This window comes from Scardinius erythrophthalmus (genome assembly GCF_964197995.2).
Source record: "Scardinius erythrophthalmus genome assembly, chromosome: 2".
Classification (NCBI taxonomy): domain Eukaryota; kingdom Metazoa; phylum Chordata; class Actinopteri; order Cypriniformes; family Leuciscidae; genus Scardinius; species Scardinius erythrophthalmus.
The window spans coordinates 3,622,043-3,648,835 of record NC_138222.1 but is presented as its reverse complement, the minus strand read 5'-3'; the positions used below and the strand labels follow the sequence as shown (position 1 = coordinate 3,648,835).

At 39.1% G+C, this 26,793-nt stretch overlaps 1 protein-coding gene across 2 annotated transcripts in view; it reads right to left on the bottom strand.

Annotated features, from left to right (window-relative positions):
• Positions 1 to 769: 769 nt before the first annotated feature.
• ankrd11 (ankyrin repeat domain 11) overlaps positions 770 to 26,793 on the bottom strand; it is a 162,875-nt gene continuing 136,851 nt past the window's right edge. Inside the window, exons 5-13 of one of the 2 annotated variants that reach the window (XM_081358790.1) lie at positions 17,748 to 17,921; positions 15,820 to 16,020; positions 15,200 to 15,342; positions 14,833 to 14,980; positions 7,707 to 14,734; positions 5,883 to 5,981; positions 5,378 to 5,521; positions 5,187 to 5,279; positions 770 to 2,073 (exon numbers count right to left, since the gene is read on the bottom strand). In XM_081358790.1, coding sequence (XP_081214916.1) covers positions 1,888 to 2,073; positions 5,187 to 5,279; positions 5,378 to 5,521; positions 5,883 to 5,981; positions 7,707 to 14,734; positions 14,833 to 14,980; positions 15,200 to 15,342; positions 15,820 to 16,020; positions 17,748 to 17,921 — 8,216 coding nt within the window. In that variant the 3' untranslated portion in view covers positions 770 to 1,887. The remainder of the gene's footprint in view (positions 2,074 to 5,186; positions 5,280 to 5,377; positions 5,522 to 5,882; positions 5,982 to 7,706; positions 14,735 to 14,832; positions 14,981 to 15,199; positions 15,343 to 15,819; positions 16,021 to 17,747; positions 17,922 to 26,793) is intronic. The other variant, XM_081358791.1, reaches the window with a different exon arrangement.

The window sequence follows — 26,793 nt, the reverse complement described above, 5'->3', positions numbered from 1 at the left end:
TATATATATATAAATATAAAAAAAAAAAACAGTCAGCGAGCCCATGTATGCAAACAGTGAGTCCAAGAACGGAAGTGTGTGTGTGTGTGTCGTAATGACCTGTAAAAGTCCACATCACGGACAGGCAATAAAAGTGACCTTTGAAGAGTCACGATTTAAAAACTCGATTGCTTCGGGACTAATGCGGATTTGATTCAGAAGGAGAGAAAAGCTGGATGGACACTAACGAGAGGTGATTAAGAACGGGTGTAATAGTGCAGTGGGCGAGATAACACGAGGCGTGACACAAAAACTCCCATGATTACAATGTGTGATGATAAACTCAGATGCGTACTAATACGGTTCATGGGGCGGTTCGTGTATTCATCTCCAAATCACTATCCTAGCTATGACTTGTGCAGCTTTAGATAGGAAGAAAGAGAAAAGAAAGAGACGTTAACTGTATAAAGGCATTTTCTTGGTTTATACTTTTTTTTTTTTTTTTTTTAAGATATATACTTGTGTAATAAAACGATGAATAATATACCTCTACTATTCTTTAAATAAATCCATAATCACTCTGCTACATCTGAAAACTATGATCGTGGCCCTGACAGAGCGATCAGGAGATGAAGATGATGATGAAGATCTAGATTTACTTTGGACAGAAACCTTACGGACTATTGCATGAAAATACTGACGATGTTCAACTTTTGGCCCATGGGATTATGGGAAGGGAGGTGATGTGTGTGTGGGGGGGGGGGGGGGGAGTGCTGCCCGAAAGTGAACTGTACATACAATGATAACTTTTATTCATTTATTTTCTTTTACACTTAACTGAGTGATGTTACAGTACATAAGTTATTTACAACTGTGCAGTAATGTGTGGCAAAATAAATTATCTAGAAGGCAGCGAGAATACATTGGTTAATGATTATAAAAAACTGTACATCATTTACGGAATACCTTTTTTTTTTCATTTTTTTTTTTGCAGTTTTTTGCAATTTTCAATTTTTTTTTCCATTAAACTAATGTTGGCTCTGTAGTGTTTTTCAAGTCACTTCCTCAGAAAGGGAACAATGAAATGCCCGAGTAAAAGAAAGACATAAAACAAAAAAACAAAATAAAACAAAAGTCCTCGTCTCTCGTGATTTGTGACAGCAACATTTGCTCTTACATTATTAGTCTTTTTTTTTTTTCCTTATGCACTTGTTTAGAAACCAGGCGTGGCTTCGGGACCATCAGCCCATGCGTGTAATCCAGCATCTGGGACCAAATGCACTGTCGTCTCCATAAACCGAACGCAGTTTCTCCTCATCGCTCGGCGCCGAGCTGTCCTGAACATGGGCCTGAACCGCAGGAAAGCCCTTCTTTCCACCGCTTTAGCATTATACACTCGGGTCCAAACGAGGAGACGCTATGCTAGCACTCCCGTCGCACTCTTTTTGTGTCCTGCACATCTGTCCCGGTGTCCACCAGTGCCGTCTGTCCTCTTGTTCTGGAGCACAATAGTGGACGAACCCGTCTCAAGCTTTTTTGTTTGTTTGTTGTAACTCGGTATGGGCTGGGACAGATAAAAACCCCTGTCCCTTATGTTCGCCCAAGTAACCCACGACAGGAGGTTCAAAGCAGTTTCGCTTTTTCAAATCCCAAACAAAAGCATAAAAAACTTGAGGACAAAAGTGCAAGTTGTGTGTTTTTCCTCTCTCCCCGTTATAAAAGACGAACGGTTCCTCCTCGGGCAGGAAAAAGGATGAGTTTACCTTTTTTTCTCTATATAATATATATTTCTCTCTTCCTCAAAGAATCTCCTCAAACCGGCTAGCCCTTACCGAACTTTTGTTTGATGTCTCTTTGATAGATGGTTAATGTTAGACCGAACTCTCAGAGTCTGAGTGTGTGTCGTTGTCACGCGGGCAACAGTACGAAGTCGTCGTTGACGTCGACCATCGGCACGTAGAAGGAGGGAACCTCGTTGACGCACAGAGACTTGTGTCCCGCGGGGTCCAGCTCCTGTACCTTGAGTTGCCACTCCATCCGTTGCACTGCGTTCAGAGCCGCGGCCTCGTGTTGCTGACGCATTAGCAAACACGTCTGTCGGGAGAAGATGCTCACGGTTAGACTTTGGGACATATACACATGCTTGCACATTTAAGGGTTAAAATGACTTGAAGAGCATTTGGTAACACTTTACAATACGGTTCATTAGTTAACATGAACTAAGACTGAACAATACTTCTAGAGCATTAATTCATCTTAATTTCAACATTTACTAACACGGTAAAATCAAAGGTTGTGTTTGTTAACATTAGTTAAAGGGGTCATATAATGGTACATGCACTTTTACAAGTTGATATTCCTGAAATGTGTGTTGGCAGTGCCTGTACACAACCATCATAAAATGATAAAAATCCATCCAGTGCTTTTTTTTTTAATCTTCTTTTATGTTTTCCCCCATCTCAAATCAAGCCGTTCGACCGTGTGACGTCACAAAATCGACGCCCCTCCCATGATTGTTGATTGACAGCAGAGTTTCAACACAGACCCGCCCTCGCTCGTGAGCGAGCTGTCAATCATAGCCCGCGCGGTCATTGTTGATACGCTGAGCTCTGTCTATGAGCAGAATGGCGTCTAAGCGATTGTGGTGTTCTGTTCTTGGGTGTACGCTTCACGATGAATGCGTCTAAGGTTTACACTCGGTACATTACGGCATGTTTTCTATGTACAACGTTCTCAATATAATTCATAATCCCATGTTTATAATGAACGACGCGCTATAGTTACAAACGGTGTACGCACAGAACAGAGGGGCGGGGTGAGCAAAGCTCATTATCATTTACAGACACATGCACTTAAACGGCGTGCTGAAAACAGAGCTGTTTTTGACCAGGTAAAACGAGTGTTTTCTTACAATACTAATGAGAATTTTTAATTAAAGTATATTACAAACTTTTAATTTAGACCCTGAAGAATCATATTAGCTTGCACAAAAATGGCATTATATGACCCCTTTAATGCACTGTGAACTAACATGAACATCTGTATTATTATTAACTAACATTAACAAAGATGAATAAAAACTGTAACAAATGTATTGCTCATTGTTAGTTAATACATTAACTAATGTTCCACTGAACATGAATGGCTGTCATTCATACATTATGATTTTTTATTGCTAAATATAAGAGTTCTATCAATCTGTCAGTCAAGTCCGAAGCAAGACGTTATGGCAATGACGTCTCAGGCAGATTAAAATAAACCGTAAATAAACTTTTGAGTGATTAGTTACAAAAGTGGCATCAAATATGCTAAACACGGAAGCTGGAACAAGCATGTGTGACGCTTTATTTTTCTTACAATTTTTTTTTTTTTTACAAAAAAAACAAAATATAACAGTTGCACACTAGGGGAAATAATGTAGATCTACATAAAGACATGAATCAATTACTAATTTAACTGCTTTTTGCTTCATTGAAAGTCGAATTGAGTCCATTACTCCCTTAAGGCGAGACACGACAGGCAAAAACAGATTTTGAGATTTTGGGCTAGTCAATATGTGTTCTATCAAGCTGATATAAACATAACATTGAAAATATACATTAAGATGTTTATTTTATTACATTTTGTTTACTTGCGGCAGTAAGTTTCTCCTGAATTTACCAAGAAGTCAGCATTCCAGCGCGACACGCCGAGATCCGTCTGTTCACTGAAGTCTGTCGTGACCCGTGTCGTTGTAAAGCTCTCCTGCACAACGCTATCCCAAATATGGGCATTTCCTTTCTATCAGTAAATAATCGTGAATGTCCAAAGGGGGATTTAAAGCTAACGACGCAATCTCATTTAGAGCTATTTAACTCTTTAACTGCCGTTTTTCTGTCATTCTCCAGTACAAACATCTCAGCCTATGTAGCACCTGTGTACACCAAACTCTCCAGTTATACACTTAGCAGTATTCTGAAGATATCTTCAGAGGGATTTGTTAAAGGAATACTCCACTTTAAAATGAAAATTCTGTCATCATATATTCACCCTCCTAACGGATCATTTACGTTTTTTGAGCCACGGATCGGAAAATTTTTCGGATCAGCAAAAAAACTAACAAAAAAACAAACCCGTGGGGTGACTTTGCTTTTCATTTATTACTTAAAGCTTAGCTGAACTTAAAGCTGAAAACTGACAAATATCCGGTTTCTTTCTCAACACATGACATTACAGAGAGAATACTTGCCTTTAGTTAGTCGGGTATTTTGACAATTTTGTGTGTGTGTGTCCATTTAAGTGCAAGGAAACGTGAAAGAGGAATAAATTAGGTGTTTGAATGCTCTCTGAAATGCGCATCTCTCACCCTCATGTTGTTTCAAACCTGTATGAATTTCTTTCTTCTGCTGAACAGGAAGGAAGATATTTAGAAGAATGTCAGTAACCAGACAGTTTCTGGGTCCCATTGACTTCCATAGTATATTTTTTTTCCTACTATGGAAGTCAATGAGACCAGAAACTGTCTGGTTACTGTCTGTTCAGCAGAAGAAAGAAATTCATACAGGTTTGAAACAACATGAGGGTGAGTATATGATGACAGAATTTTCATTTTAAAGTGAACTATTCCTTTAATAAATAATTCCTGGGCTGTTTTATGTGACATTTTAATAAAAAAACATATGGCGAAAATATTTTTTTTTACGGCTATGGACAGTATATTTTGATTTCCTAGGTAATGAAAGCATATATCCTGAAATCCCTCTGAATTTTTTTTTCATCTTGTTTGTAAACAATATGAAACAATTATTTTGCACTTGGCTTTATCATATGTTCAGATCTATCTACCGAAAATATATGCAAAATCGTGCATATTTATTTATTTACATATTTATATGAGATAATGCCTAATTTGCATAATTAAACATACAAATTTCAAAAACTTGTAATACATTTTTTTAATATACTTGTGTAAATAATCAACTGAGGAAGTTTCATGGTGATATATATTATTATTTTTTTTTTTTTTTACCCTATTCACGTGTAGTGTCTCGCCTTAAATTTGTAAAACAGGGTTTTTGATTTGAGGCTTGAGATTGGCTCGGGACATTCCTATATGCAAGTATACAGATTCTATGTGGCCATCTATATATATATATATATATATATATATATGCATAAATATACAAAAATATATATCTATGTGGGTACATATATATAAAACTTCTCACCTTCATGCGATCGTACTTATCATCCACATCTTGAATCCAGGAGATGAACTGCCGAGCATTGAAGCGATCTCTCACAGACTTGTTTTCGTCCCCCTGGAGATCAAGATTAGTTAGAAATGTAATATAATGTACATTTTCGTAGGCATTGTAACATCTTTAACATGTTATTAATAGCTCAAATGAGGACTCACCTGGCTTTCTGATGGCATGTTGTAGACTTCTGAATCCAGCAGCATTGTGCACGCACTGAAAGGAACGGCCTGGTTTGCGATTGTTCTCGCTGCTCTGCAATGAACACGCAGCACCTCCTGCTCACAAGATACAATAAGCTTCTCCTGTAAGGGAGCATAAAATCAGAGTAAGACTAGACATCCAACTGATCCACTGATACCCTTTGGGCATTCATCTAGTAATCAAGGGACAAAGCTAGTAAACAGTCTTTTGAAATGATCAAGGTCTGCAAGTCACAATAAGAACATCAGAAGAAAATGAGATGAAATGCTTGCTTAGTTGACATGTATATTGCAGATAACTTGCTGTTCTATTACACAAAGCCTTTGATGAATCAAAGGATTTGTGCCGTGTGATCATTACATGCTAACCGGGTGACTTTTGAAGTGAGCTCAGTGATGCACTGAGGGGAGAAAGCAAGAAGAGAAAATAAAGAAAGACTAAAGGCAAAGAGTAAGAGTTTACCCTCTCGATGCTGTGCTGCAGTCTTAGTTTTCCCCGAACCGCCTCTTGCTGTCTGAATAACTCCTTCAGGGGCTCCGACAAAGATGGGGGTGGAGCAATCTAGGATAGTAGGGAAAATAGTTTAGGACATCTCTATATCAACAATAGAAATGCATTAATGGAGATATACTGTGTGTTAACCAATGCATGATGTCCAAAATCTTGCTCCATATAATATATTAAATAGTGGTGCAACCGATCACAAAAATCACAGTTCGGATCATTTACGTTTTTTGAGCCACGGATCGGAAAATTTTCCGGATCAGCAAAAAAACGAACAAAAAAACAAACCCGTGGGGTGACTTTGCTTTTCATTTATTACTTAAAGCTTAGCTGAACTTAAAGCTGAAAACTGACAAACATCCGGTTTCTTTCTCAACACGACATTACAGAGAGAATACTTGCCTTATTTAGACGGGTATTTTGACAATTTTGTGTGTGTGTGTCCATTCAAGTGCAAGGAAACGCGAAAGAGGAATAAATTAGGTGTTTGAATGCTCTCTGAAATGCGCATCTCTCTCTCTCTGCGTGTGCACAGAATGCGTGAGTCCCGATTGTCACCTCTTCTGCATTTAAAATCGTTTGAATGTGTAAATTGGCAAGAGAAAACTCATCCAAATGCTAAACTTTCACTCTATGATGGTTAAATTTAACAGTTAATCCGCGAATCACATGCATGCCGAACCGTGGGGCCTGATCCTTTGCACCCCTAATATTATATTTAATAATAATAAGAATAATATATATATATATATATATAGTACAGGCCAAAAGTTTAGAAACATTACTATTTTTAATGTTTTTGAAAGAAGTTTCTTCTGCTCATCAAGCCTGCATTTATTTGATCAAAAATACAGAAAAAAATGTAATATTGTGATATATTATTACAATTTAAAATAATTGGTTTTCAATTTATTATACTTTAAATTATCATTTATTTCTGTGATGCAAAGCTGAATTTTCAGGATCATTACTCCAGTCTATCACATGATCCTTTAGAAATCACTCTAATATGATGATTCATTATGAGTGTTGGAAACAGTTCTGCTGCCTAATATATTTGATGAATAAAAGGTTAAAAAGAACTGCATTTATTCAAAATAAAAAAATATTTTCTAATAATATAAATCTTCTTTACTATCACTTTATCAATTTAACACATCCTTGCTGAATAAAAGTATTGACTTATTTCAAAAAAAGAAAGAAAAAAAATTACTGACCCCAAATTACTGACCAGTAGTGTATATTATTGTTACCAACGATTTCTATTTTTAAAACATTTGCTTCTTTTTTTTTCTTTTTATTCATCAAAGTATCCTAAAAAAGTATCACAGGTTATGAAAAAATATTAAGCAGCAGAACTGTTTCCAACTTTGATAATGAATCAGAATATTAGAATGATTTCTAAAGGATCATGTGATAGACTGGAGTAATAATCCTGAAAATTCAGCTTTGCATCACAGGAATAAATGATAATTTAAAGTATAATAAATCGAAAACCAATTATTTTAAATTGTAATAATATATCACAATATTACATTTTTTTCTGTATTTTTTATCAAATAAATGCAGACTTGATGAGCAGAAGAAACTTCTTTCAAAAACATTAAAAATAGTAATGTTGCCAAACTTTTGGCCTGTACACTCTCTCTCTCTCTCTCTCTACATATATATATAAAATACCACTATATCAACATCATCAATGTCTTGTCTCTTGTCAGTATAATTATGCTGCTAATGGTTTAGGTGTTAAAGAGTATTTATGCTCAAAAATTAAATTCTTACCACTGGAATATGAAGCTTGCTCAGAGGCTTGCCATCAAGTAGATAAGAGCCTGTGTACGTCACATACTCTGCGTAACACTGGGGAGCTTGAGGTGTAATGTAACACAAAATCTTCCTCTTCTCCTCGATTTTCTTGCGGATCTGAAGGTACTCGAAATAGGGGTTGGAACGGTCACTGTGGTATGGCTCTATCTCATCCAACTTGATGGCATTCACGATGACTGCCAGAGTCTGTTGGATCATCTCCCGAGTCTGCTTCATTGCGGTGTTCACAAGCTGGACCTGCACCTGCTGTTGGCCAGATTTTGGAAACTTTCTCTTGCGTGGATGTTGGGACTGGTTGTCATCGTCCTCGACAGGCCTGCCTTTTGACTTGGTGATTAGTGGAGGTACAGAAGGAGTGGATGTCTGAGCTGTGGTTGAGGTGATGGGCTCTTTCTCCTTTTCTACTGTGACACAAGAAGTGGTCACACTTGTTGTGATTGGTAAGGAGGATACTGAAGAGGTGATGCTTGATGAGCTCTGCTTGTTCTGATTGGCCAGCATCTGAGCCTTTTTCCGGGTCATCCTCTGAGGTATTTCCTCAACTTTCTTGGGTGCCTCAGACACTGGTATAGTCACAGACAACTTGGCGGTTGTCTCAAGGGCCTCTGATACTTGTGTGCTACTAGGCATCGAGACAGATTGAACCTGAACAGGATGAGGGCTACATGAGGGACCCAAAACGACCACGGGATTTTGTCCTAATATATGTGATTTTGTGGTTGCTGGTAGCTCCAAATATTGTACCATAACAGATGGCATCATTGTATCCGGGATTGTTTCTTTTGGCCTGTATTCATTGTCCTTTTCACTCTCAGTAGAAAACAAATTTACATTTTCATCCACTTCTTCAAATGCTTCCCTCTCCTCTGGGATTGTTTCTTTCATGGGAGGAACATCTGGGATGTTCTGAGGCTCTGGCTCCAACTCACACTGCGGTCTATATCCATCCTCACTTATTGGAGGAACCAAATCCTGACCAGATTCGGTAGGAGGCACAATTGCAGGAGAACAAGATGCTTTGGACAGACTCGTCAAGTCAACATCCATTATATCAACATCTTCGCTTGTCTCAATAACTGGAGGTCTTGTCTGAGAAGGTGGAAGCTTACTCTCTGCAATCTCTGGGGTTGTTATATCAGGCTCCTGCATCTCCTTCTCCTGGAAAGGAAGCTCTGGTATAGAGAAAGGACCCATGTCATCCATTTCATCAGCTGCACTAGGGAATGGATCTACCCATGAAACCACAGGTTCTTGGTTGACTGGTGGGGCTACAGAGATGCAGTTCTCTGCAACATAGGTGGGGGGAGACTCTTGGATATTGTCTTTCATCATACATGGGGGCTCCAGGTCCATCTGCTCTTCCTCGGGATCTGGTTTGCAATCAGTGAAGAAAGTTTCTAGTCGAGTTGATTCGGACTCCAGTGCCTCTGTTTCAGGTCTTTCCGGTGATGTAATGTCTTCCACTGTGTCTTTGTGGACCTCGTAATGAGAGTCCGATATTTGTGATGGACAGTATACTCTGGAATAAGCAGAGTGAGGTGGCGTCACAGGCATAACACTCGGGATATGCTGCAAATCACAATCGGAGTGTGAATATGGACTGCTTATCTTTGACACGGCAGCCTCGACCTCTCTGTAACTCTCATTAGGTGATTTCATGAGCGCGTCTGAGTTCCAGGCTAAGGGCTGATCACATGAGTTTTCCATGTAGTTGTCTTGTGGATGGGTTGGTGTTATGGGAATTTCATCAGGATCTCTTCTATCTGGACATTCAAGCCAAGCCTTTTTGTCAGATTCCTCAATCCCGAGTGAGTATGTGGGATCGTTTCTGGACTCGTCTTCGGCGTGGTGAACTTCTGTGCCATCCTCAACAAAATCATCATCTTCCTCCTCCTCATCCTCCTCTTCTTCTTGCTCTTCAACAACAGGAGGCAAGTAGTCACTCACACTGACAGGGTGAGCTGGCATTAAAACCGGTCCACTTTGTTGTGGCTCTGAGAGATCATCAATATCCATGGGAGGAAGGGCAGCAGGAGCCGGAGTTGGGGGAGCCGCTATATCCAAACAAGGCTCCTGGGGTTCAGGTCTATGGACTGGAGTTGAGGGCTTCATGAGATAGTTGTTATAAACACTCCCTGAGTGTTCAATGCCATCGTTGAGGGAATTTACAGAAGGCGCTTCATCAGGAACTCTATCGTGTTGTGATAGGTCAGGCCTGGGAGACATCATCTCAATAGGGGGTGAAAAGTATGTTGGGGAAAGGCAATTAAGTCTGTCAGCTGCCATCTTGTCCTCGGTAATATGCGAGGCTGAAGACTCGAATGCTGTGCCTTCTGGTATGAGTGGCTGTTGCAAAAACTTTTCTGCCTCTACTTTGAACTCACTCTCGAGTGGTCTTCTGACATCAGAGGTGACAGAACGACTCACAAGGGGTAATTGCAAGTTCTTTGCTGGTGTTATGCATGTTCCCTCCTGGAAGTTATTCGATGAGTTGGAATATCTATCAAAGAAGGAAGGGGAGCAGGCGTTCATGGACATAGTGGTGGCCGAGGAATTCTGACAGTCGAGACCATCAAATATGATATCAGGATAGTCCTCTGCACTGCAGGACGGAGTGCGTGGAGTTTGCATGACTTCCTCATAGCTCGGACATGAGATCACAGATGTTGGGGTGGGGACACCTGTTGGTCTGTTCTGGTCAGGTCTAGGAGATGCAGGAAGATTTTCCTTTATTTGATGGCCAGCAAGCCAGTCTTTTGAATTCTGACTGTCCATAGGTATCGGCTTTCTATCAGGTGACATCATTTGGGTTGGAAGGCCAATATCTTTGAACTTTTTTTCTTTCAAAGAACTTTCCACTGAACCAGATTTCTTGGAAAGTTCACTGCGGTTCTTCTTAAGTTCTTCATTCGATTTAGTTTTATCTTTGAGTTTTGGATCACCTGACCGATGCCTCAGTTTTTCCATCTGTTTCATTCTTTCTTTGTGTTTCTTATGACGCTCCTCAATCTCTTGATCTTTTAAACTAAGCATTTTGCCAAAACTTGTTAGTCTGAGATCACCATCAACCAAAAGCTTTTCACGAGGGCGGTTGTCCTTTCGAGTTGTCTCTTTTGCCTGGCTGAATTTGTCATTCTCATCTTTGACCTTGGCTTTGAGATCTGTTCTGTCTTTGTCCATGATATCTTTATTCCTCTCCTTATTTTTCCCATCAAATTTAGAACTGTCTTCTTTAGATTTCTCTTTAAGACTCGTGACTTGAGCGTTTTCCTTCATTCCAGATTTTTGTTCTTCTTTTGAGTGTCTGAAGGACCCAAATCCATCTGAGTATTTATGCTTTTCCTCTTTCACTTTTTCCTTGTGCTTCTCTTTCTTCTTTTTGTCTTTTATTTTCTCACTGTTAATGACACTATTTGTCTTGTCTTTTTTGGACATCTCCTTCTCAAACTCCAGAGTCTTTTCCAAGTCATCCTCACCATCAACTTTGGAACCATATGGAAAAGTGTAAGGGTCAGCCTCCAAAGGCATGGGCTCTTTGTCAAAGGGCAAGCTTTCTCTGCGGCCATATGATTCTCTGATCTCCTCTGACTTGTCTTTTTTATCCCCCTTTTCTTTCTTGACTTTCTCCTTTTCTTTGTCATGACTCTTTTTGGATGATGAGGATGAGGAATGTCTATGCCTCTCTTTCTCTCTGAACTTATCCTGTGGATTAGAGATGGATATAGACTCTCTTCTCTCCTCGGACATGTCAGGTATACTGATGTTGGAGGAATCGTAGAAGCTGCTTAGCACGGGTTCATGACCTCTGTCTGTGAAACTGTCTGATGAAATTTCACTATTTCTATCATTGGAATCATCTTTGTAATCATTCATTGCCTCTTCCTCAAGTTTCTCCAACAACGATTTCTCATTTTCGCCACTCCCCTTTGAGAGTTTTCTTTCTTTTAAGTGCTCTACCTTGTCTTTGTATTTGTTTTTGCTCTTTTCTTCACTGGCATCTTTCTTGTCAAGAAGTTTCTGCTTGCTTTTCTTGTCTTGATTTGAATCCACAGATGCTCTGTCCTTGCGTTCCTTGTGTTTTGTGTCAATTGAATCTTTGTCCTTTTTATCTTTGTGTTTTTCCATGGAGGCTTTTCTCTCTTTTCCAGCATCAAATGATGCCTTCTCCTTTTTCTTATCTTTATGTTCCTTTTCCTTTTGTTTTTCTGTGGAATGTGTTTTCCCCTCAGAGTATTTCTTATGTTTATCTGTTTGGAAATTATCCATTTCATCTATGTCTGGTGTGGAATCTTTCCTGTGAGAATCTGATAGTCCGAGAGAGTCACTTAATTTTGCGACACCCCCATTGTAGTTGTCATCATCATCTTCGCTCTCATCTGTAAAAATATCTGCAATAGTGTACCATGTCTTCTCTCTCGCCTTTTCAGGTTTTCTCTCCTCTTTCTTAAACTCCAGGAAATCTTTTTCTCTGTCAGCATGTTTGTCCTGGGATGTCTTTTCTTTCTTATCTTTAATCTGTTCAGATGACATCTTCCTCTCTTTGTCCTTGACATGAGAATCTTTATGCTTTTCTTTAGCCCCATCCCGCTTGTCTTTGGGGGTCCGTTCTAGATCTTTCTCTTTTATTGATCTATCGATTGAGTTTTTCTCAGGTTTCTCCTTTTCCTGGTCCAAATTTCTGTCCTTAGGCTTGTCCTTGTGTTTTTCTCCTTTGGACTTCTCTTTCTTTTCCACACAATCCATTTTCTTCTCCCTTTCCTTTCCAGAGTGGTTCCTCTCTCTGGGGTCAGCCTTACAAGTGGTTTCATTCTCTGGTTTGTCTTTAAAGAAGGCCTCACTCCCATAGTCATCTCTCAGAGATTCTTGTTTTGTTTTGGAGTCTTTCCTTTCCTTAGTAAACTCATAGGAATCTTTTCGGTCTCTGCTGCCCTCCACAGAGTCCTTCTCCTTCTTCTCTTTGACACCCTCTGCTGATTCTTTTCGTTTCTTCTCCTTTTCCAATGACTGACCCGAATTGAACTTTTGTTTGTCTGTCCAGTCTTTTTTCTTTTCAGTATTCTTTTCAGAGGATTCCTTGTCTTTCTTCTTTGATGCATTTTCCTTTTCAGGACGCTTATCTCCATGATCTGGCTTTTTATCTTTGACTTTATTTTCCTTTCTTCGGTCCCTGCTTTCCTCCTTCACTGTTTCTACAATTAACTTGACCGCATTATTTGACTTGTATTCTTTTACAGGGGCGTCCCAGCTATCATCTCCATAAAGCGAACTGTCAGAAGACATGTCTGACTGCCACCGATCATGGGGATCATCTGATGCACTCATTTTGGTTTCCTCTAGTAAGTGATTTTTTAAGTCATAGTCTTCATAATCGGGTTCCTCCTTGATAGTTTTATCCCTCTTAGACTTTTCCTTCTCTTCTTTTATGCTTTTCTCAGATTTAAAATGTTTTTCTTCTTTTTGTTCATTCTTTTTGTCAATTTTAAGAGATTTATCCTTAGACTTTTTCTTTTTATCATCTTTATGGGCTTTCTGCTTCTCCTCCTTTGCCTTGTCTTTTATAATTCTCTCCTTCTCAGTCTTTAAAGGTTTGTCCCTCTCCTCTTTGCTCACCTTTTCCTTGTTTGACTCCTTTGTCTTCTTTGACCTCTCTTCTTTGACCACCCTTTGAGTTTCTTTACCTGGCCAGTCCTTGTCTTCAGATTTACCTTTAGACAATCGGTCCTCCTTCTTAAAATGATCTTTCTCATGTTTTGAAAGTTTGACCCTATTTTCAGAAGGCGACTCCGAGTCAACAATTAGCGATTTCTGCCGCGTGTCATCGAAGTCAAAAGAAAAGCTCTTGACAAACTTTTCATTCATGTCTTGACTCAACACCACACTTGGAGCCTTATCCTTTTCCTTACTTTTGTGTTTGTGTTTCACTTTGTGTTTCTTCAACACCTTCCCATCTTTGTCTGTTTTAGAAATGGCTCCATCTGTGTTCGAGTTCTTGTAAAACTCAGAGTTCTTTTTGTCTACCGCACTGGCATGCGTGTTGTTTTTCTTTCTGTTATCTTGCACTTTCTTTTTCACCTGCTTCACAGACTCAACGCTGGAGTCGGCAGACAAGTAGTCCGATTCGCTAGAGAGCCTTGTTCTGACCGAGTCCGAGAGGGAGCTGACATCTGACCATGGTGGAGAGGACACCGTCTTCCAGCCATCTGTCCTCCACTGCTTTGGGTGCTGCTCTGCCAGAGACTGCGTGTGTTTCTGTGAGCTCAGACTCCCATGCGATGAGGATGAAGAAGAAACTGACAGAGAGCTAAAGACAGAAGGATCTTTAAGGCTCAACGTAGAAGAGTCCTTAACACAATTTGCACTCTGCATGGATCCTTTATCGTCCTCGCTCTCCAAGTCCCCAATCTCAGAGTCTGAGGTGCAGAACTTGTCGTTCACTTTACCAAAGCGCACCTCCTTGCTAACATTATTTTTAGTCTCCTTCTTCCTCTTCTTCTTGACTTTACTTTTCTCTTTTTGCTGCTTGGAGCTCAGCGACGTCGATTCCCGGCTCTTTGCGTTGGTCTGAGGTGCAGGTTGCCTTGGTGTGGTCGTGGGTGTAAAACACAAAGTCCTGTCGTCTTCATCCGAGCTGTTGCTGTCCGACAGGATCCTGCGCACAGCCTTCTTTGGTGTTAGCGTGTTGCTTTTGGAATAGGTTTTAACCTCCATCTTGGGTATGGAGATAAAGTTGTTTGTCTTGATGACGGGATCCTTGCGAAACTCTTTCTTGAGCAGATGCTTGTCGTCCACAGGTGGGACACGCTCCTCCTCATCATCCTCGTCAAACTCGTACTCATCCTTGACCGGAGTGGAGATAGATTTGGGTGGGTCCATGCCCTTCCCTTTTAATTTTAAGCCCTTCTCAAACTCTGAGTCTGTATTATTGCCATCAACAGAGCTGGATGGGGCAAATGATGGGGCATCTTCCTCTTCAGAAGAATCTGCTGAGAATGAGATGCACAAAAAATCGTAATATTAGCATACGGTACACATTTCCTGCACTTTCTGGAATATATTCGCACAAGAACTGCATGGTACACACCTGAGGAACTCTCCTCACTGGAGGTGTAAGTGCCTTTTCCCAGCAACAGATTAAGCATTGTTTGCGAATTTGCCACTTTTAATGGAGTCTCTCCTCTTCTGTTGCTTTGACAAGGATCCCCTCCATACCGTAACAGCAGCTTCACAACCTACAAAACCAGAATAGGGGGTTTGTTAGAAAGAATATATCAAGATACAAAACTTTTTGTGTACAATGTTTCCAGCTTAAGAAAACACATTAGCTAACAAAAACAAACCTCATCAGTTACGTCATCACGTCTCAAACGTGAATTTACGAAATTAGAATTTTTATTTGACAGCCCTAACACACACACATATTTGTGGAACGTCTTTTCGGAGGTACTTACTTTAAGATGGCCATTGTTGGATGCATCATGTAGAGGCGTGTCGTCATCCAGGCCCTTGGTGTTAACCTCGGCCCCGGCTGCCAGCAGCTGCTTGGCCACATCATAATACCCTCTATTACACGCCTCATGCAGTGCGGTCCAGCCTAAAACAAAAATAATTCCATTATTAATAAAAAAACATTTCGTTATTAAGTGCCTGCTCATATACATCATGAAAAGAATTGCATGAGCATTTCAACGGGATCAAAACAGTGATCACCTAATATTCTATGCAATTTCAACAGCATGTTAAAGGACTAAAGTGGAAGTCAGGTGATCTCTAATGTCTTCAACTTTTATTTATTTATATAGCACATTTAATAGTAACGTTGTTGCCCAAAGTGAGTCACAGTTATAATTAAAACAAACATATATAAAAACATTTACCAAGCCATGACTACACACTATTAGACATAAACCCTCACACAAGTGTATAGTGAGATCAGTATAGAGAGAAGGAAACTAAAAAATAAGGTATATCTTAACTAAAAGCTAAGTTAAAAAGATATGTTTTCAACTGAGACTTAAAAACCTCTATTGTTGAAGCTTGTCGGATACGAAGGGGATATGTCTGCCCGTACCTGCAAAGTCTTTTACATTCACGTCGGCCCCCTCGTTGATGAGCTCCTTTACACGGCGTGCTTCCCCGCGTATGGCTGCCCGGTGCAACCGCGTCTCGCCCCTCTCGTTTCGCTTGTTAACTTTGTCTTTGGTTTTTGAGGCCGAGTTTGGTGTTCCCTTCTGACCCAGACTTGACTGTGACTGATGCTTTGGTGTTGTGTCTGGATGAAAACATGGGTATTAACAGCAAGATTACTTACAGAAGTGGTTTTCAACTGGGCAAAGTTTAAAGGGGGCCAACAAGATGATTAAAAATAATTTTAAATAAGACAAAACTAGTTTAAAACATTGGATAGGACAAGATAAGAGGAGGGAGGAGAAGAAAATAGGGACAGAATCGGCATATGACCTCAAGTTAGGACTTAAGTACTGTATTACCAAAATAAATAAAATAAAACAGTCACATAATCTATAATAAATATAATTGTGTTTATTGCAAACAGAAAGTAATTTAAAAATTCGGTAATCATGAACAATTGGAAAACTTGTCAATTCGGTGGTCAAAAACAGTGTGTCACTTCTTGAAACTTCAGGAATCACTAAATTAATCTTGTTTGATTTGAATCTACTCATAGTCAAAGTTTCTGTAGATAAAAAAGTAGCTTTGTCATCATTACAGCTGAAGTACAAGAGGAAATATATGAACTTGCCCTTCAAATATTATCTTAAGCAATGGGGTATCTTGGAGTCAAAAAGGTTGAGAACCACTGACTTACAATTAAACACTGAACATGAGCAACTTGTGTATTATTGTAGTAATGAGCACTATTTGCTCTGACCTCTAGGTGGCAGTCTTATACAACAAACATGGAGACAACTTCTGCCTGTGCCAATTTGCGCCTTCTAGCTGTCACATCTTTCACTAAATTACACAATTTTAACTGAATTTCACCCCTTGGATTTGGACGACATTGTCAGCAACACAATTAAAGCACATTGAATCAACAAACTACCACGTAAACAAGGAAATTTATTAGCAATCACAAGACAGACATGCCAAATCAGCTGCACTAAATTACTATTTTCAGACATATTCAGAACAAACTAACAACAATAGCTGGCATGAAAAAGTGCTCTGTATGGGTGGGGTTAGGAATTTCCTGTAGTCTTTTGTTTTGGAAAAATAAATCTGGTGAGCTACTTGAAGAGTAAATCTAATAGAGACATGGTTACGATAAGGTTCATTAGTTAATATTAGTTAATGTACTAACTAACAATGAGCAATACTTTTCTTACAGTATTTATTCATCTTTGTTAATGTTAGTTAATAAAAATCCAGCTGTTCATTGTTCGTTCATGTTAGTTCAGTGCATTAACTAACGTTAACAAATACAACCTTTGATTTTAATAATGTATTAGTAAACGTTGAAATTAATATTAACTAAGATTAATAAATGCTGTAGAAGTATTGTTCATTCTTAGTTCATGTTTACTAATAAAACTTAGTGTAAAGTGTTACCAAGACATGCATACCAGAGATAAGAATTAACCTTTAAGCATGCAATATCATTGGTCAAGCTTAGAAAACAAACTGAAATAAACCTTTTAAGTAAACGCAACACAAATCCAATGCTTTTCCCTTATCTCAAGCTGCAAAACCACATGAGCCAATCAAATCTGGAAACCTGAACAGTTCATATCGGAACAGCACAACCAAGTCGCTTGATGCTCTATCAACAGTCCTGAAGGGCTGATGAACAACAGTGGATTAAGATTGCAGAGGTTCATTTCGCTGAAGTAATGGGAATTGATGAGGGTTATCTTGTTTAATTGAATTCTAATTAAGTGCTGTGTGTGTGTGTGTGTGTGTGTAAATGAAGCATAGCATGAGAGTGCAGCAGGGACAGTGGAAGCTACTGAAGACGTGGCGCTCATGATAAACGCGCACCTGGACTGTTGACGGACTCCTCGGCCGTCATCTGCATGAGGAGAGCCACCTGCTGCCGCTCGGACAGGGGGTACCCGGCCCGGATCCCCGGCATGCCCATCCCGAACGCCAGGCCCGACTTCCTGGTGTTAGTGGGCTCTTTTTTAATGCGCTTCCGCTCTGGACCTTGCTTTTCTGTTGAGGAGAAAACAGGGCGCATGTTAAGTCTCAAAACCAGCCTTGTACATTTGGTTTTGTAACTGGTTTGTACAGATCCTGTAAAATGAAATTCCAGGACTTTAAGCACTACTTTTTTTTTGGTTTTCAAGGACTATAATCAGAGATCTCACTTATCAAAACAATATCTTTATTATGGTTTCAAATTCTAGAAAAGGGAAACCGATAAATAAAAATACACTAACAAAGCAAAATGGTACAAATAAAGTGCAGCACATGCAATGACTGTGGCAACATTAACCATTGAAAGGAGGCTTTGACAAAGATATCGCTTATTCCTTATTCAAACTGATTTTTTTCTCCCATGAATATACGATGGACCTGATGAATGAAAGATGTATCATATACTTGGATATTTATATGAGCAATATCACATTCGTAGTCAACATTAATTTTAAAATGAAAACATTGTTTCATAGAAAAAATTAAACACTAATTTCAAGTCAAATTCAAGCACTTTAAAGGAGTAGTTCACTTTAAAATAAAAATTAGCCCATGATTTACTCACCCTCAAGCCATCCTAGGTGTATATGACTTACTTCTTTCAGACAAATACAATCGGGAGTTATATTATAGAAGTGCTCCACAGGCTCCAGGGGTTAATAAAGGCCTTCTGAAGCAAAGCCATGAGTTTAAGAAAAATATTCATGTTTAACATGTTACAGAGTAAAATTCTAGCTTCCAGTACAGTCTACTTACGCATAAAGCGCAACTTACGTAACTTGTGACCTCAGAAGTAGCGTAAATATCAGCAGTGCATCACATTACTCGCAGAAGTTGCGCTTTAAGGGCCCTACACACCGGGACGAATATCGGCGCGCGTTATTCGCCAGCGTTTTTCAACGCGTTTTTTTCGTTCACACCCAAGCGATTTTCGCTGACGATGAGCCGAGTGAACATGCAAATTCATTCCCTGACATTAGATGGCGCTTAATGTAAAACAGAAACCACTCCATAACAGTTCTCTTTTATCAAGATGTTTGTAGTCGCTGTCGCGTTTGTCATATAGTTCTTTATGTTCCGACACCAACGAGACCAGCAGCTCTACAATCATCTTGCCTTGCATCTTCCTCGTCTTATTTCTTCCCGGCAGTGTAGACACTACTTGGTGTATATCTTCTTCGCCTTTACGTATGTGTGCTCGGCAAGACCGTTTTGTGTTTGAGCGCCCCCAAGTTGTGTTTTACTGTAACTTCAGAAGCTCCAGACACGTGAACAAAAGCGCCAATCTCATTGGTCGGATAGTTTTTGACGCAGCGTGTCAAACCAAAAAAACGAACCCGAGGCGTTTTTTTTTTTTTTAAATGACGCTTTTACGCGTGGCGTTTTTCGCGCCGGTGTGCACACTCACATTGGCGCCCTTTGTTTAGTCACGAGGCGTTAAACGTCGGCGAATTTCGGCCCGGTGTGAACAGGCCTTTACACTTAAGCCAAATCTGTATGTTCGTTTGGCCGGAAGCTAGTAATTTTACTTTATAAAGTTTCAAATATGAATATTTTTCTTACACAAACTCATCGGTTTGCTTCAGAAGGCCTTTATTAACCCCCCAGAGCAGTGTGGAGCACTTTTATGATGGACAGATGCACTTTTATGATGGACAGATGCACTTTTATGATGGACAGATGCACTTTTATGATGGACAGATGCACTTTTATGATGGACAGATGCACTTTTATGATGGACAGATGCACTTTTATGATGGACAGATGCACTTTTATGATGGACAGATGCACTTTTATGATGGACAAATGCACTTTTATGATGGACAGATGCACTTTTATGATGGACAGATGCACTTTTATGATGGACAGATGCACTTTTATGATGGACAGATGCACTTTTATGATGGACAGATGCACTTTTATGATGGACAGATGCACTTTTATGGACAGATGCACTTTTATGATGGACAGATGCACTTTTATGATGGATAGATGCACTTTTATGATGGACAGATGCACTTTTATGATGGACAGATGCACTTTTATGATGGATAGATGCACTTTTATGATGGATAGATGCACTTTTATGATGGACAGATGCACTTTTATGATGGACAGATGCACTTTTATGATGGACAGATGCACTTTTATGATGGACAGATGCACTTTTATGATGGACAGATGCACTTTTATGATGGACAGATGCACTTTTATGATGGATAGATGCACTTTTATGATGGATAGATGCACTTTTATGATGGACAGATGCACTTTTATGATGGACAGATGCACTTTTATGATGGACAGATGCACTTTTATGATGGACAGATGCACTTTTATGATGGATAGATGCACTTTTATGATGGACAGATGCACTTTTATGATGGATAGATGCACTTTTATGATGGATAGATGCACTTTTATGATGGATAGATGCACTTTTATGATGGACAGAAGCACTTTTATGATGGACAGATGCACTTTTATGATGGACAGATGCACTTTTATGATGGATAGATGCACTTTTATGATGGACAGATGCACTTTTATGATGGACAGATGCACTTTTATGATGGATAGATACACTTTTATGATGGACAGATGCACTTTTATGATGGACAGATGCACTTTTATGATGGATAGAGGCACTTTTATGATGGATAGATGCACTTTTATGATGGACAGATGCACTTATGATGGACAGATGCACTTTTATGATGGATAGATGCACTTATGATGGACAGATGCACTTTTATGATGGATAGATGCACTTTTATGATGGACAGATGCACTTATGATGGACAGATGCACTTTTATGATGGATAGATGCACTTTTATGATGGACAGATGCACTTATGATGGACAGATGCACTTTTATGATGGATAGATACACTTTTATGATGGACAGATGCACTTTTATGATGGACAGATGCACTTTTATGATGGATAGAGGCACTTTTATGATGGATAGATGCACTTATGATGGACAGATGCACTTTTATGATGGATAGATGCACTTTTATGATGGACAGATGCACTTTTATGATGGACAGATGCACTTATGATGGACAGATGCACTTTTATGATGGACAGATGCACTTTTATGATGGACAGATGCACTTATGATGGACAGATGCACTTATGATGGACAGATGCACTTATGATGGACAGATGCACTTTTATGATGGACAAATGCACTTTTATGATGGATAGATGGACTTTTATGATGGACAGATGCACTTATGATGGACAGATGCACTTATGATGGACAGATGCACTTTTATGATGGATAGATGCACTTTTATGATGGACAGATGCACTTTTATGATGGATAGATGCACTTTTATGATGGATAGATGCACTTTTATGATGGATAGATGCACTTTTATGATGGACAGATGCACTTTTATGATGGATAGATGCACTTTTATGATGGATAGATGCACTTTTTTGAGCTTCAATCTGTTGGTTGCAATCCACTGCCATTATAAAGCTTGGAAGAGCCAGGATATTTTTTAATATAACTCCCGATTGTATTCGTCTGAAAGAAGTCAGTCATATACACCTAGGATGACTTGAGGGTGAGTAAATCATGGGCTAATTTTCATTTTAAAGTGAACTACTCCTTTAAGCACCTTGTACAATCCCTGAAGTAAGCTAGCACAAGTTAATATGCATTAAGTGCATTTCCCGTCCCTGCCATCCTTAGTAGCCTGAAGGTCAAGTGAAACCTTGGGTGAATTCCCAGCTGCTGGTGGCAGTCTAGTGTGTGTGTGTGTGTGTGTGTGTGTGTGTGTGTGTGTGTGTGTTTCTTTAAGGCTATGACTTGGCAGCCTGTCACCGATTACAAAATGGCCGGTGTTCACATTTCAATGTGGCTGAGGCAAGGTCATGTTTAACGTTTGGACAAAAGCAGCTGCTCTTCACAGAAATGCCCATCAATTATTCTCAGTATGTCAGTGTCAACATATCTGCCACACAATGAAGTCTCACCCGTGCTATCGACTTACAGTAGGAGAGGCATCTTCATGTTTGCCAGTTTCCACTGTATGACCTCGAACTGTGCAAACATGCCCAAATGTCACAAGCATTCATGTGCCATTAACACCAATAAAAACCCAATGAGGTACAACAATCCTGTCATCTAGATTTCTGCTCTTGCATAATCTATGGAAGATATACAAGCTTGTGCTCAACATTTGCTCGAGGCCACCAGCATATATTATAGGGAAAGGAAGCCAGACACATCTTTCCAGACATTATTCTTCATGTCTAGAGTAGATGAATATTCGCTAACACCTGTAAACACTTACATGTAATGTAGCCCAACCTCTTGAACACGAACACACACACACACACACACACACACACTTTCTTTCTAAGCAGGGCTCCAGACTAACTTTTTTTATTAGGAGCGCTGTAGCCCCTGACTTAAAATTTTAGGAGCACAAGCTGAAAATTTAGGGGCGCACCTTAAATCATCTTACAATGCAAATATTCACATTTTCCCCCAAAATAACTGTATTACTGACAAATGCTTTGATAATAAATAGCCTTAACGTGCAGAAATGGTGCAGTTTTATTTTAAGATCACAGGCTCCAGACTAACATTTGAGGGCAGCGGCACTAAGTTCTACAGAAAGTATTTGGTAGCACTGTGGGATGACAAAGCAAAGCACTGAGCTAAATTTGAGGTGCATAGATAAAGTTAACTTTAATTATTATCATTCATAATGTCTTAATAATTCAAAAGCAAAATGAGTGACAAAATAGATATTAGGGAGTGAAAATAGCCAATAAGCGTCCTCTGCAGCTATGTTTACAATAGTAATTTAATATTTTTTTCTTTTCTTTTTTTAAATAAGTGTGAGTTTTCCTACTTCTTGAAACTTTTAGTTTTATAAATAGGGACAATCTTTAAAGGATGAACAAAAAATGTTTTGGTCAACACATTAAAAATAACATTTAAATATGATATTATAGTTTTCAAGTGCTGGAAAAAGATGTGTAGGCTACTGTTATAAACACAATATACCATAGTTACAGTAAGTGGTGTTACTACATTAAATCCATGGTGAATGTTGCTGATCTGTGGACCTAAAGCCTTCTATGACTTGTTCGTTCATTGCACATGTTTCTCCTGGTTTCCACGTCAGCGCTGTTTGATCAGATATGGTTTATAACAGAGAATTCTGCGTCAAATCTGAATGTTTCTCACTGGATCTCGCAGCAATGTTATTAATTCTGTCGCGAACTCAATGGATTTCTTCACTGGATCTCCACGATGTAACTGTTTCGCGTAATCGCGATCGGCCCGCGACTGGCGAGAGAAGCTCTGCGCTGTCTATTATTGGTTCGAACTATTAAACGGTCTATGAAGTAGAAATGAGTAGCGCAGCGCAGCGCAGTTTTTTTCATTTTATTTAATAACATGTCACGGAATACTCTGCTTGAGGCTGAGATGCGTTTTGTGTTTAAACTGCGAAGTGCCTGCAAACTTCTATTTCCCCGCAGTTCTGGGGTAGCGACTGCAACATTCGCAGCTCATGGAGTTCGTCACCTTACTTACAGTACCTTAACCAGCTGAATTTTCGTAGCCAGTCTTCCCGAAAATAGTGGGTTCAGGCCTTTATCATCACCCGACCGACTGTGTCTGTCCCATAGACTGTAAAAAAATAGGTCTGTCCGTGACATTGATATTTGTCTCCGTCTCCTTCCCACAGACGTTTAACTTACGCGCGCTCGCTTATCTCTAGGACCCTCCCCCTCCACACATTATTCTTCTCACACTCATTGGCCTGCTACACATTCCGGATTCTTTGACGCGCCCCTTCCACGTTTAACGTAAAAAAAAAATTACTGGTCGCACATGTGCGACTGGATGTAAAATTCAGTCGCACATTCTCAAATTTTGGTCGCAAAATGCGACCATTTGGTCGCAGTCTGGAGCCCTGCTAAGTCACATTCCTGTGATTCAACCCTCGAAGAGCATGAAGCAGTCTAAACATGTATATAACGGGTGGATGAAGGGAACAGAAAAACACAGTGCTTGCACTTTTAGTCTTCTAAAATACACTCAACTGAGGGAATGGCACTGGTACAGTATTACAAAAGCTTTCTGTCCCCATTTGTCACACATAAAAGTGAATTTGTGGCTGCAGAATGTTTTGCACATTGCCTATTTTTTTAATAATGTAGAAACGAAAAAGGGAAAACTTGAAAAAAAAAAAAAAATAAGATGCATAAATTCTAATCTAATCTAAGCCTAATCAGTGCAACCCTCAAGTTAAAAAGACAAAATGGCAATTATAATACATCTAAAGGAGCACATTGAAAGCTGTTGTAAAACAGTGGATATATGCACAGTTGAATGCAGCAATTTTCAACACAGCTTGACTCCTGCAAACAACGACGTCTACTAACAAGTGTAGCACTTAAACATTTCATATTATTGAAATAGCTATAGGGAGAATTTAAGATTTTTTCAATAGTTTGTGCAATGGTATCAAAATTGGTACCAAGATTATTTTTCATGGATATTATGGATATCTGTAAGTGGTTGAGGCCATTTTAAAAATCTGACTTCATAGCAAACACCTGTGTAGCAAAAAAAAAAAAAAAAAAAAAATTTAAGCGCAAAAGCTTCATATTAGTGGTCGACTGATATAGTTTTTTGATGGCCGATGCCGACATATTAGAGAGCAGATTGGCAGATAAAAAGCAGATACATATTTATTTGAATTAATATTTAGGAAATTAGAAATAAATTATTTGAAAATGAATTTAAGAAATAAATCTCTATATTAAACAGACTTAATTTAGACGGCAACTTCTTGATTCAGTAATCGTATTACAGTACTTTTCACAAACTGTGAAAAAAAAAAAAAAATCACGTTCACTGTTTGCGAAATTGCAGTCTGACAGAAATATTATTAATTTGATCTGTTTATCTGTGTGGATTAATTTACTCATTCAATCCACATGGGCTACAATGAGTGAATGTTTGTGGGAATTTCCGCATTATCATCGCAGATCTTGCAGGAAAGTTGTGAAATTCAAGCCCTGTTTCTGAGAGGAGGCAGATATACGAGGAGTTCACATGAAACACGAAACTTTCAATTTAATGTTGCTTAACCTATAACCTTATAGTTATGGAGGTGGTATAACTAGTTTTTCAAAAACAACCCAAACCAGAAGAGCTGGTTAGGTACGAGGTCTAATGTCTCTGATCAAAACTGTACACCTGAAAAAGACACAAACAGACCATCAAATGTTCAGAATGAGCTCATCTGATGAGTAAAGATGGTTCAGGCCATTGTTCTCAGTTTGATTGACTATATTAAGCAAATGCAAACCTGCTACAAGCATTTCTTGGCGTAATGTAGTGTGTGTCCTCTGAGACTGGAGGAAATCTAGGTCAGGGACTGAGGGTTACAGGGACGACAGCACAACAAACAAGGGGGATTTTCAATGGTGAATGTGTAAATATAAATCAAACATTAAGCATTGCATTTTCTGGGTGGTTTATTACTAGCAAATCTAATGTGCTCACTCAAATTGCTCAGAAAAGCGCAAGTAAAACCACACCTCTCTAACGCTGAATGAGATATTCATGAGAACAAAACGAGTTATGCACTGAATTTTAAAACTCATGGTTAAGGTTTTGTGCAAAAGAGCAATATTAACAAGTGATGCTTGCCTAACTTTACACAATGGCTCCACTGTCAATCACCAAAACCGTAAGGCAGAACTCTCTGCCCAGTGGAAACAGGAAATGAAGGCAGAAGAGACAGGAAGTGCCCGCAGGATGTTGTCTCAATACTTTATGCACAGCGGATGAAAGGACATTATGGGGGAGTTTTCATATTTTTGTTACAATTTTATGATATTATTGGTGTGTTTTGTTTTAATTTAATCTGTTAATTAAGAAAGAAAATATTGAAAATGGGATACGTCATGGAAATGGATTGAATGAGATGTGAAGTGGGTCTAAGACGATTTATGACTTATTGTTTCGGCCTTTTCTCAAGGCCGCAGAAGCATGGCGGTGGGCTTGTGCTTTGCTACGCACTTCATACGTTTGTTTGAAGTTTTTTCATTTTGTATAATTTGTACATTAATTTCAATCGATGTTTTGTAAATCAAATATCCGGATTTAAGTAAATAAGAAGAAAACAAACAACGCTCAGTGGAATGACATGCGTAGCAAAACACAAGCCCACTGATATGCTTCCGTGGCCTTGAGAAAAGGCCGAAACAAAGGGGTTAAAAAGAGTGGTGAACTTTGTAAAGAAAGACTACGCGTCTGCGCACACCTATATTCAAACGCGCATATCTAGAGACTAAACACGTAATATGCATGTGCACACCGTCAACCGTTTTCACAGATTCACGTTTTTGAAGTTTACGCAGAGATGGAAATTTTTCAAAACTTGCACCTTGCACCGTTCTCGAGCACCAAACACTGTTGTCGTGCAAATGAACGGCCAGAACGCATTAAAAGTTTTCTGTTTTCAGTTAAAACAGTGTCGTGTAAGTGCCCCCTAAGTTAATAACTAATGATCTTTGCAACTGAAGTGAATCAATCAAAAACTAACTTTAGCTGGACAATAACTTTATTCCAGAGCTGCTGTAAAGCCAAAACAATCTCTGTTACTGTAATTTCCTATCATCACTGTAAAGCTGCTTTGAAACAATCTATATCGTTAATAGCGCTGTATAAATGAAGGTGACTTGACTGGTGAATATTTCATAAAAGCTCTGCATGACATTAAATGAAATACTATAAAAAACATCCTCCCTGCAGGAACATGAGTAACGCTCAATGGCTTGGCCGTACGAAGGCCAGAGAACATCACTGGTGCGAATCTCTTCTCGTTTTAAATGC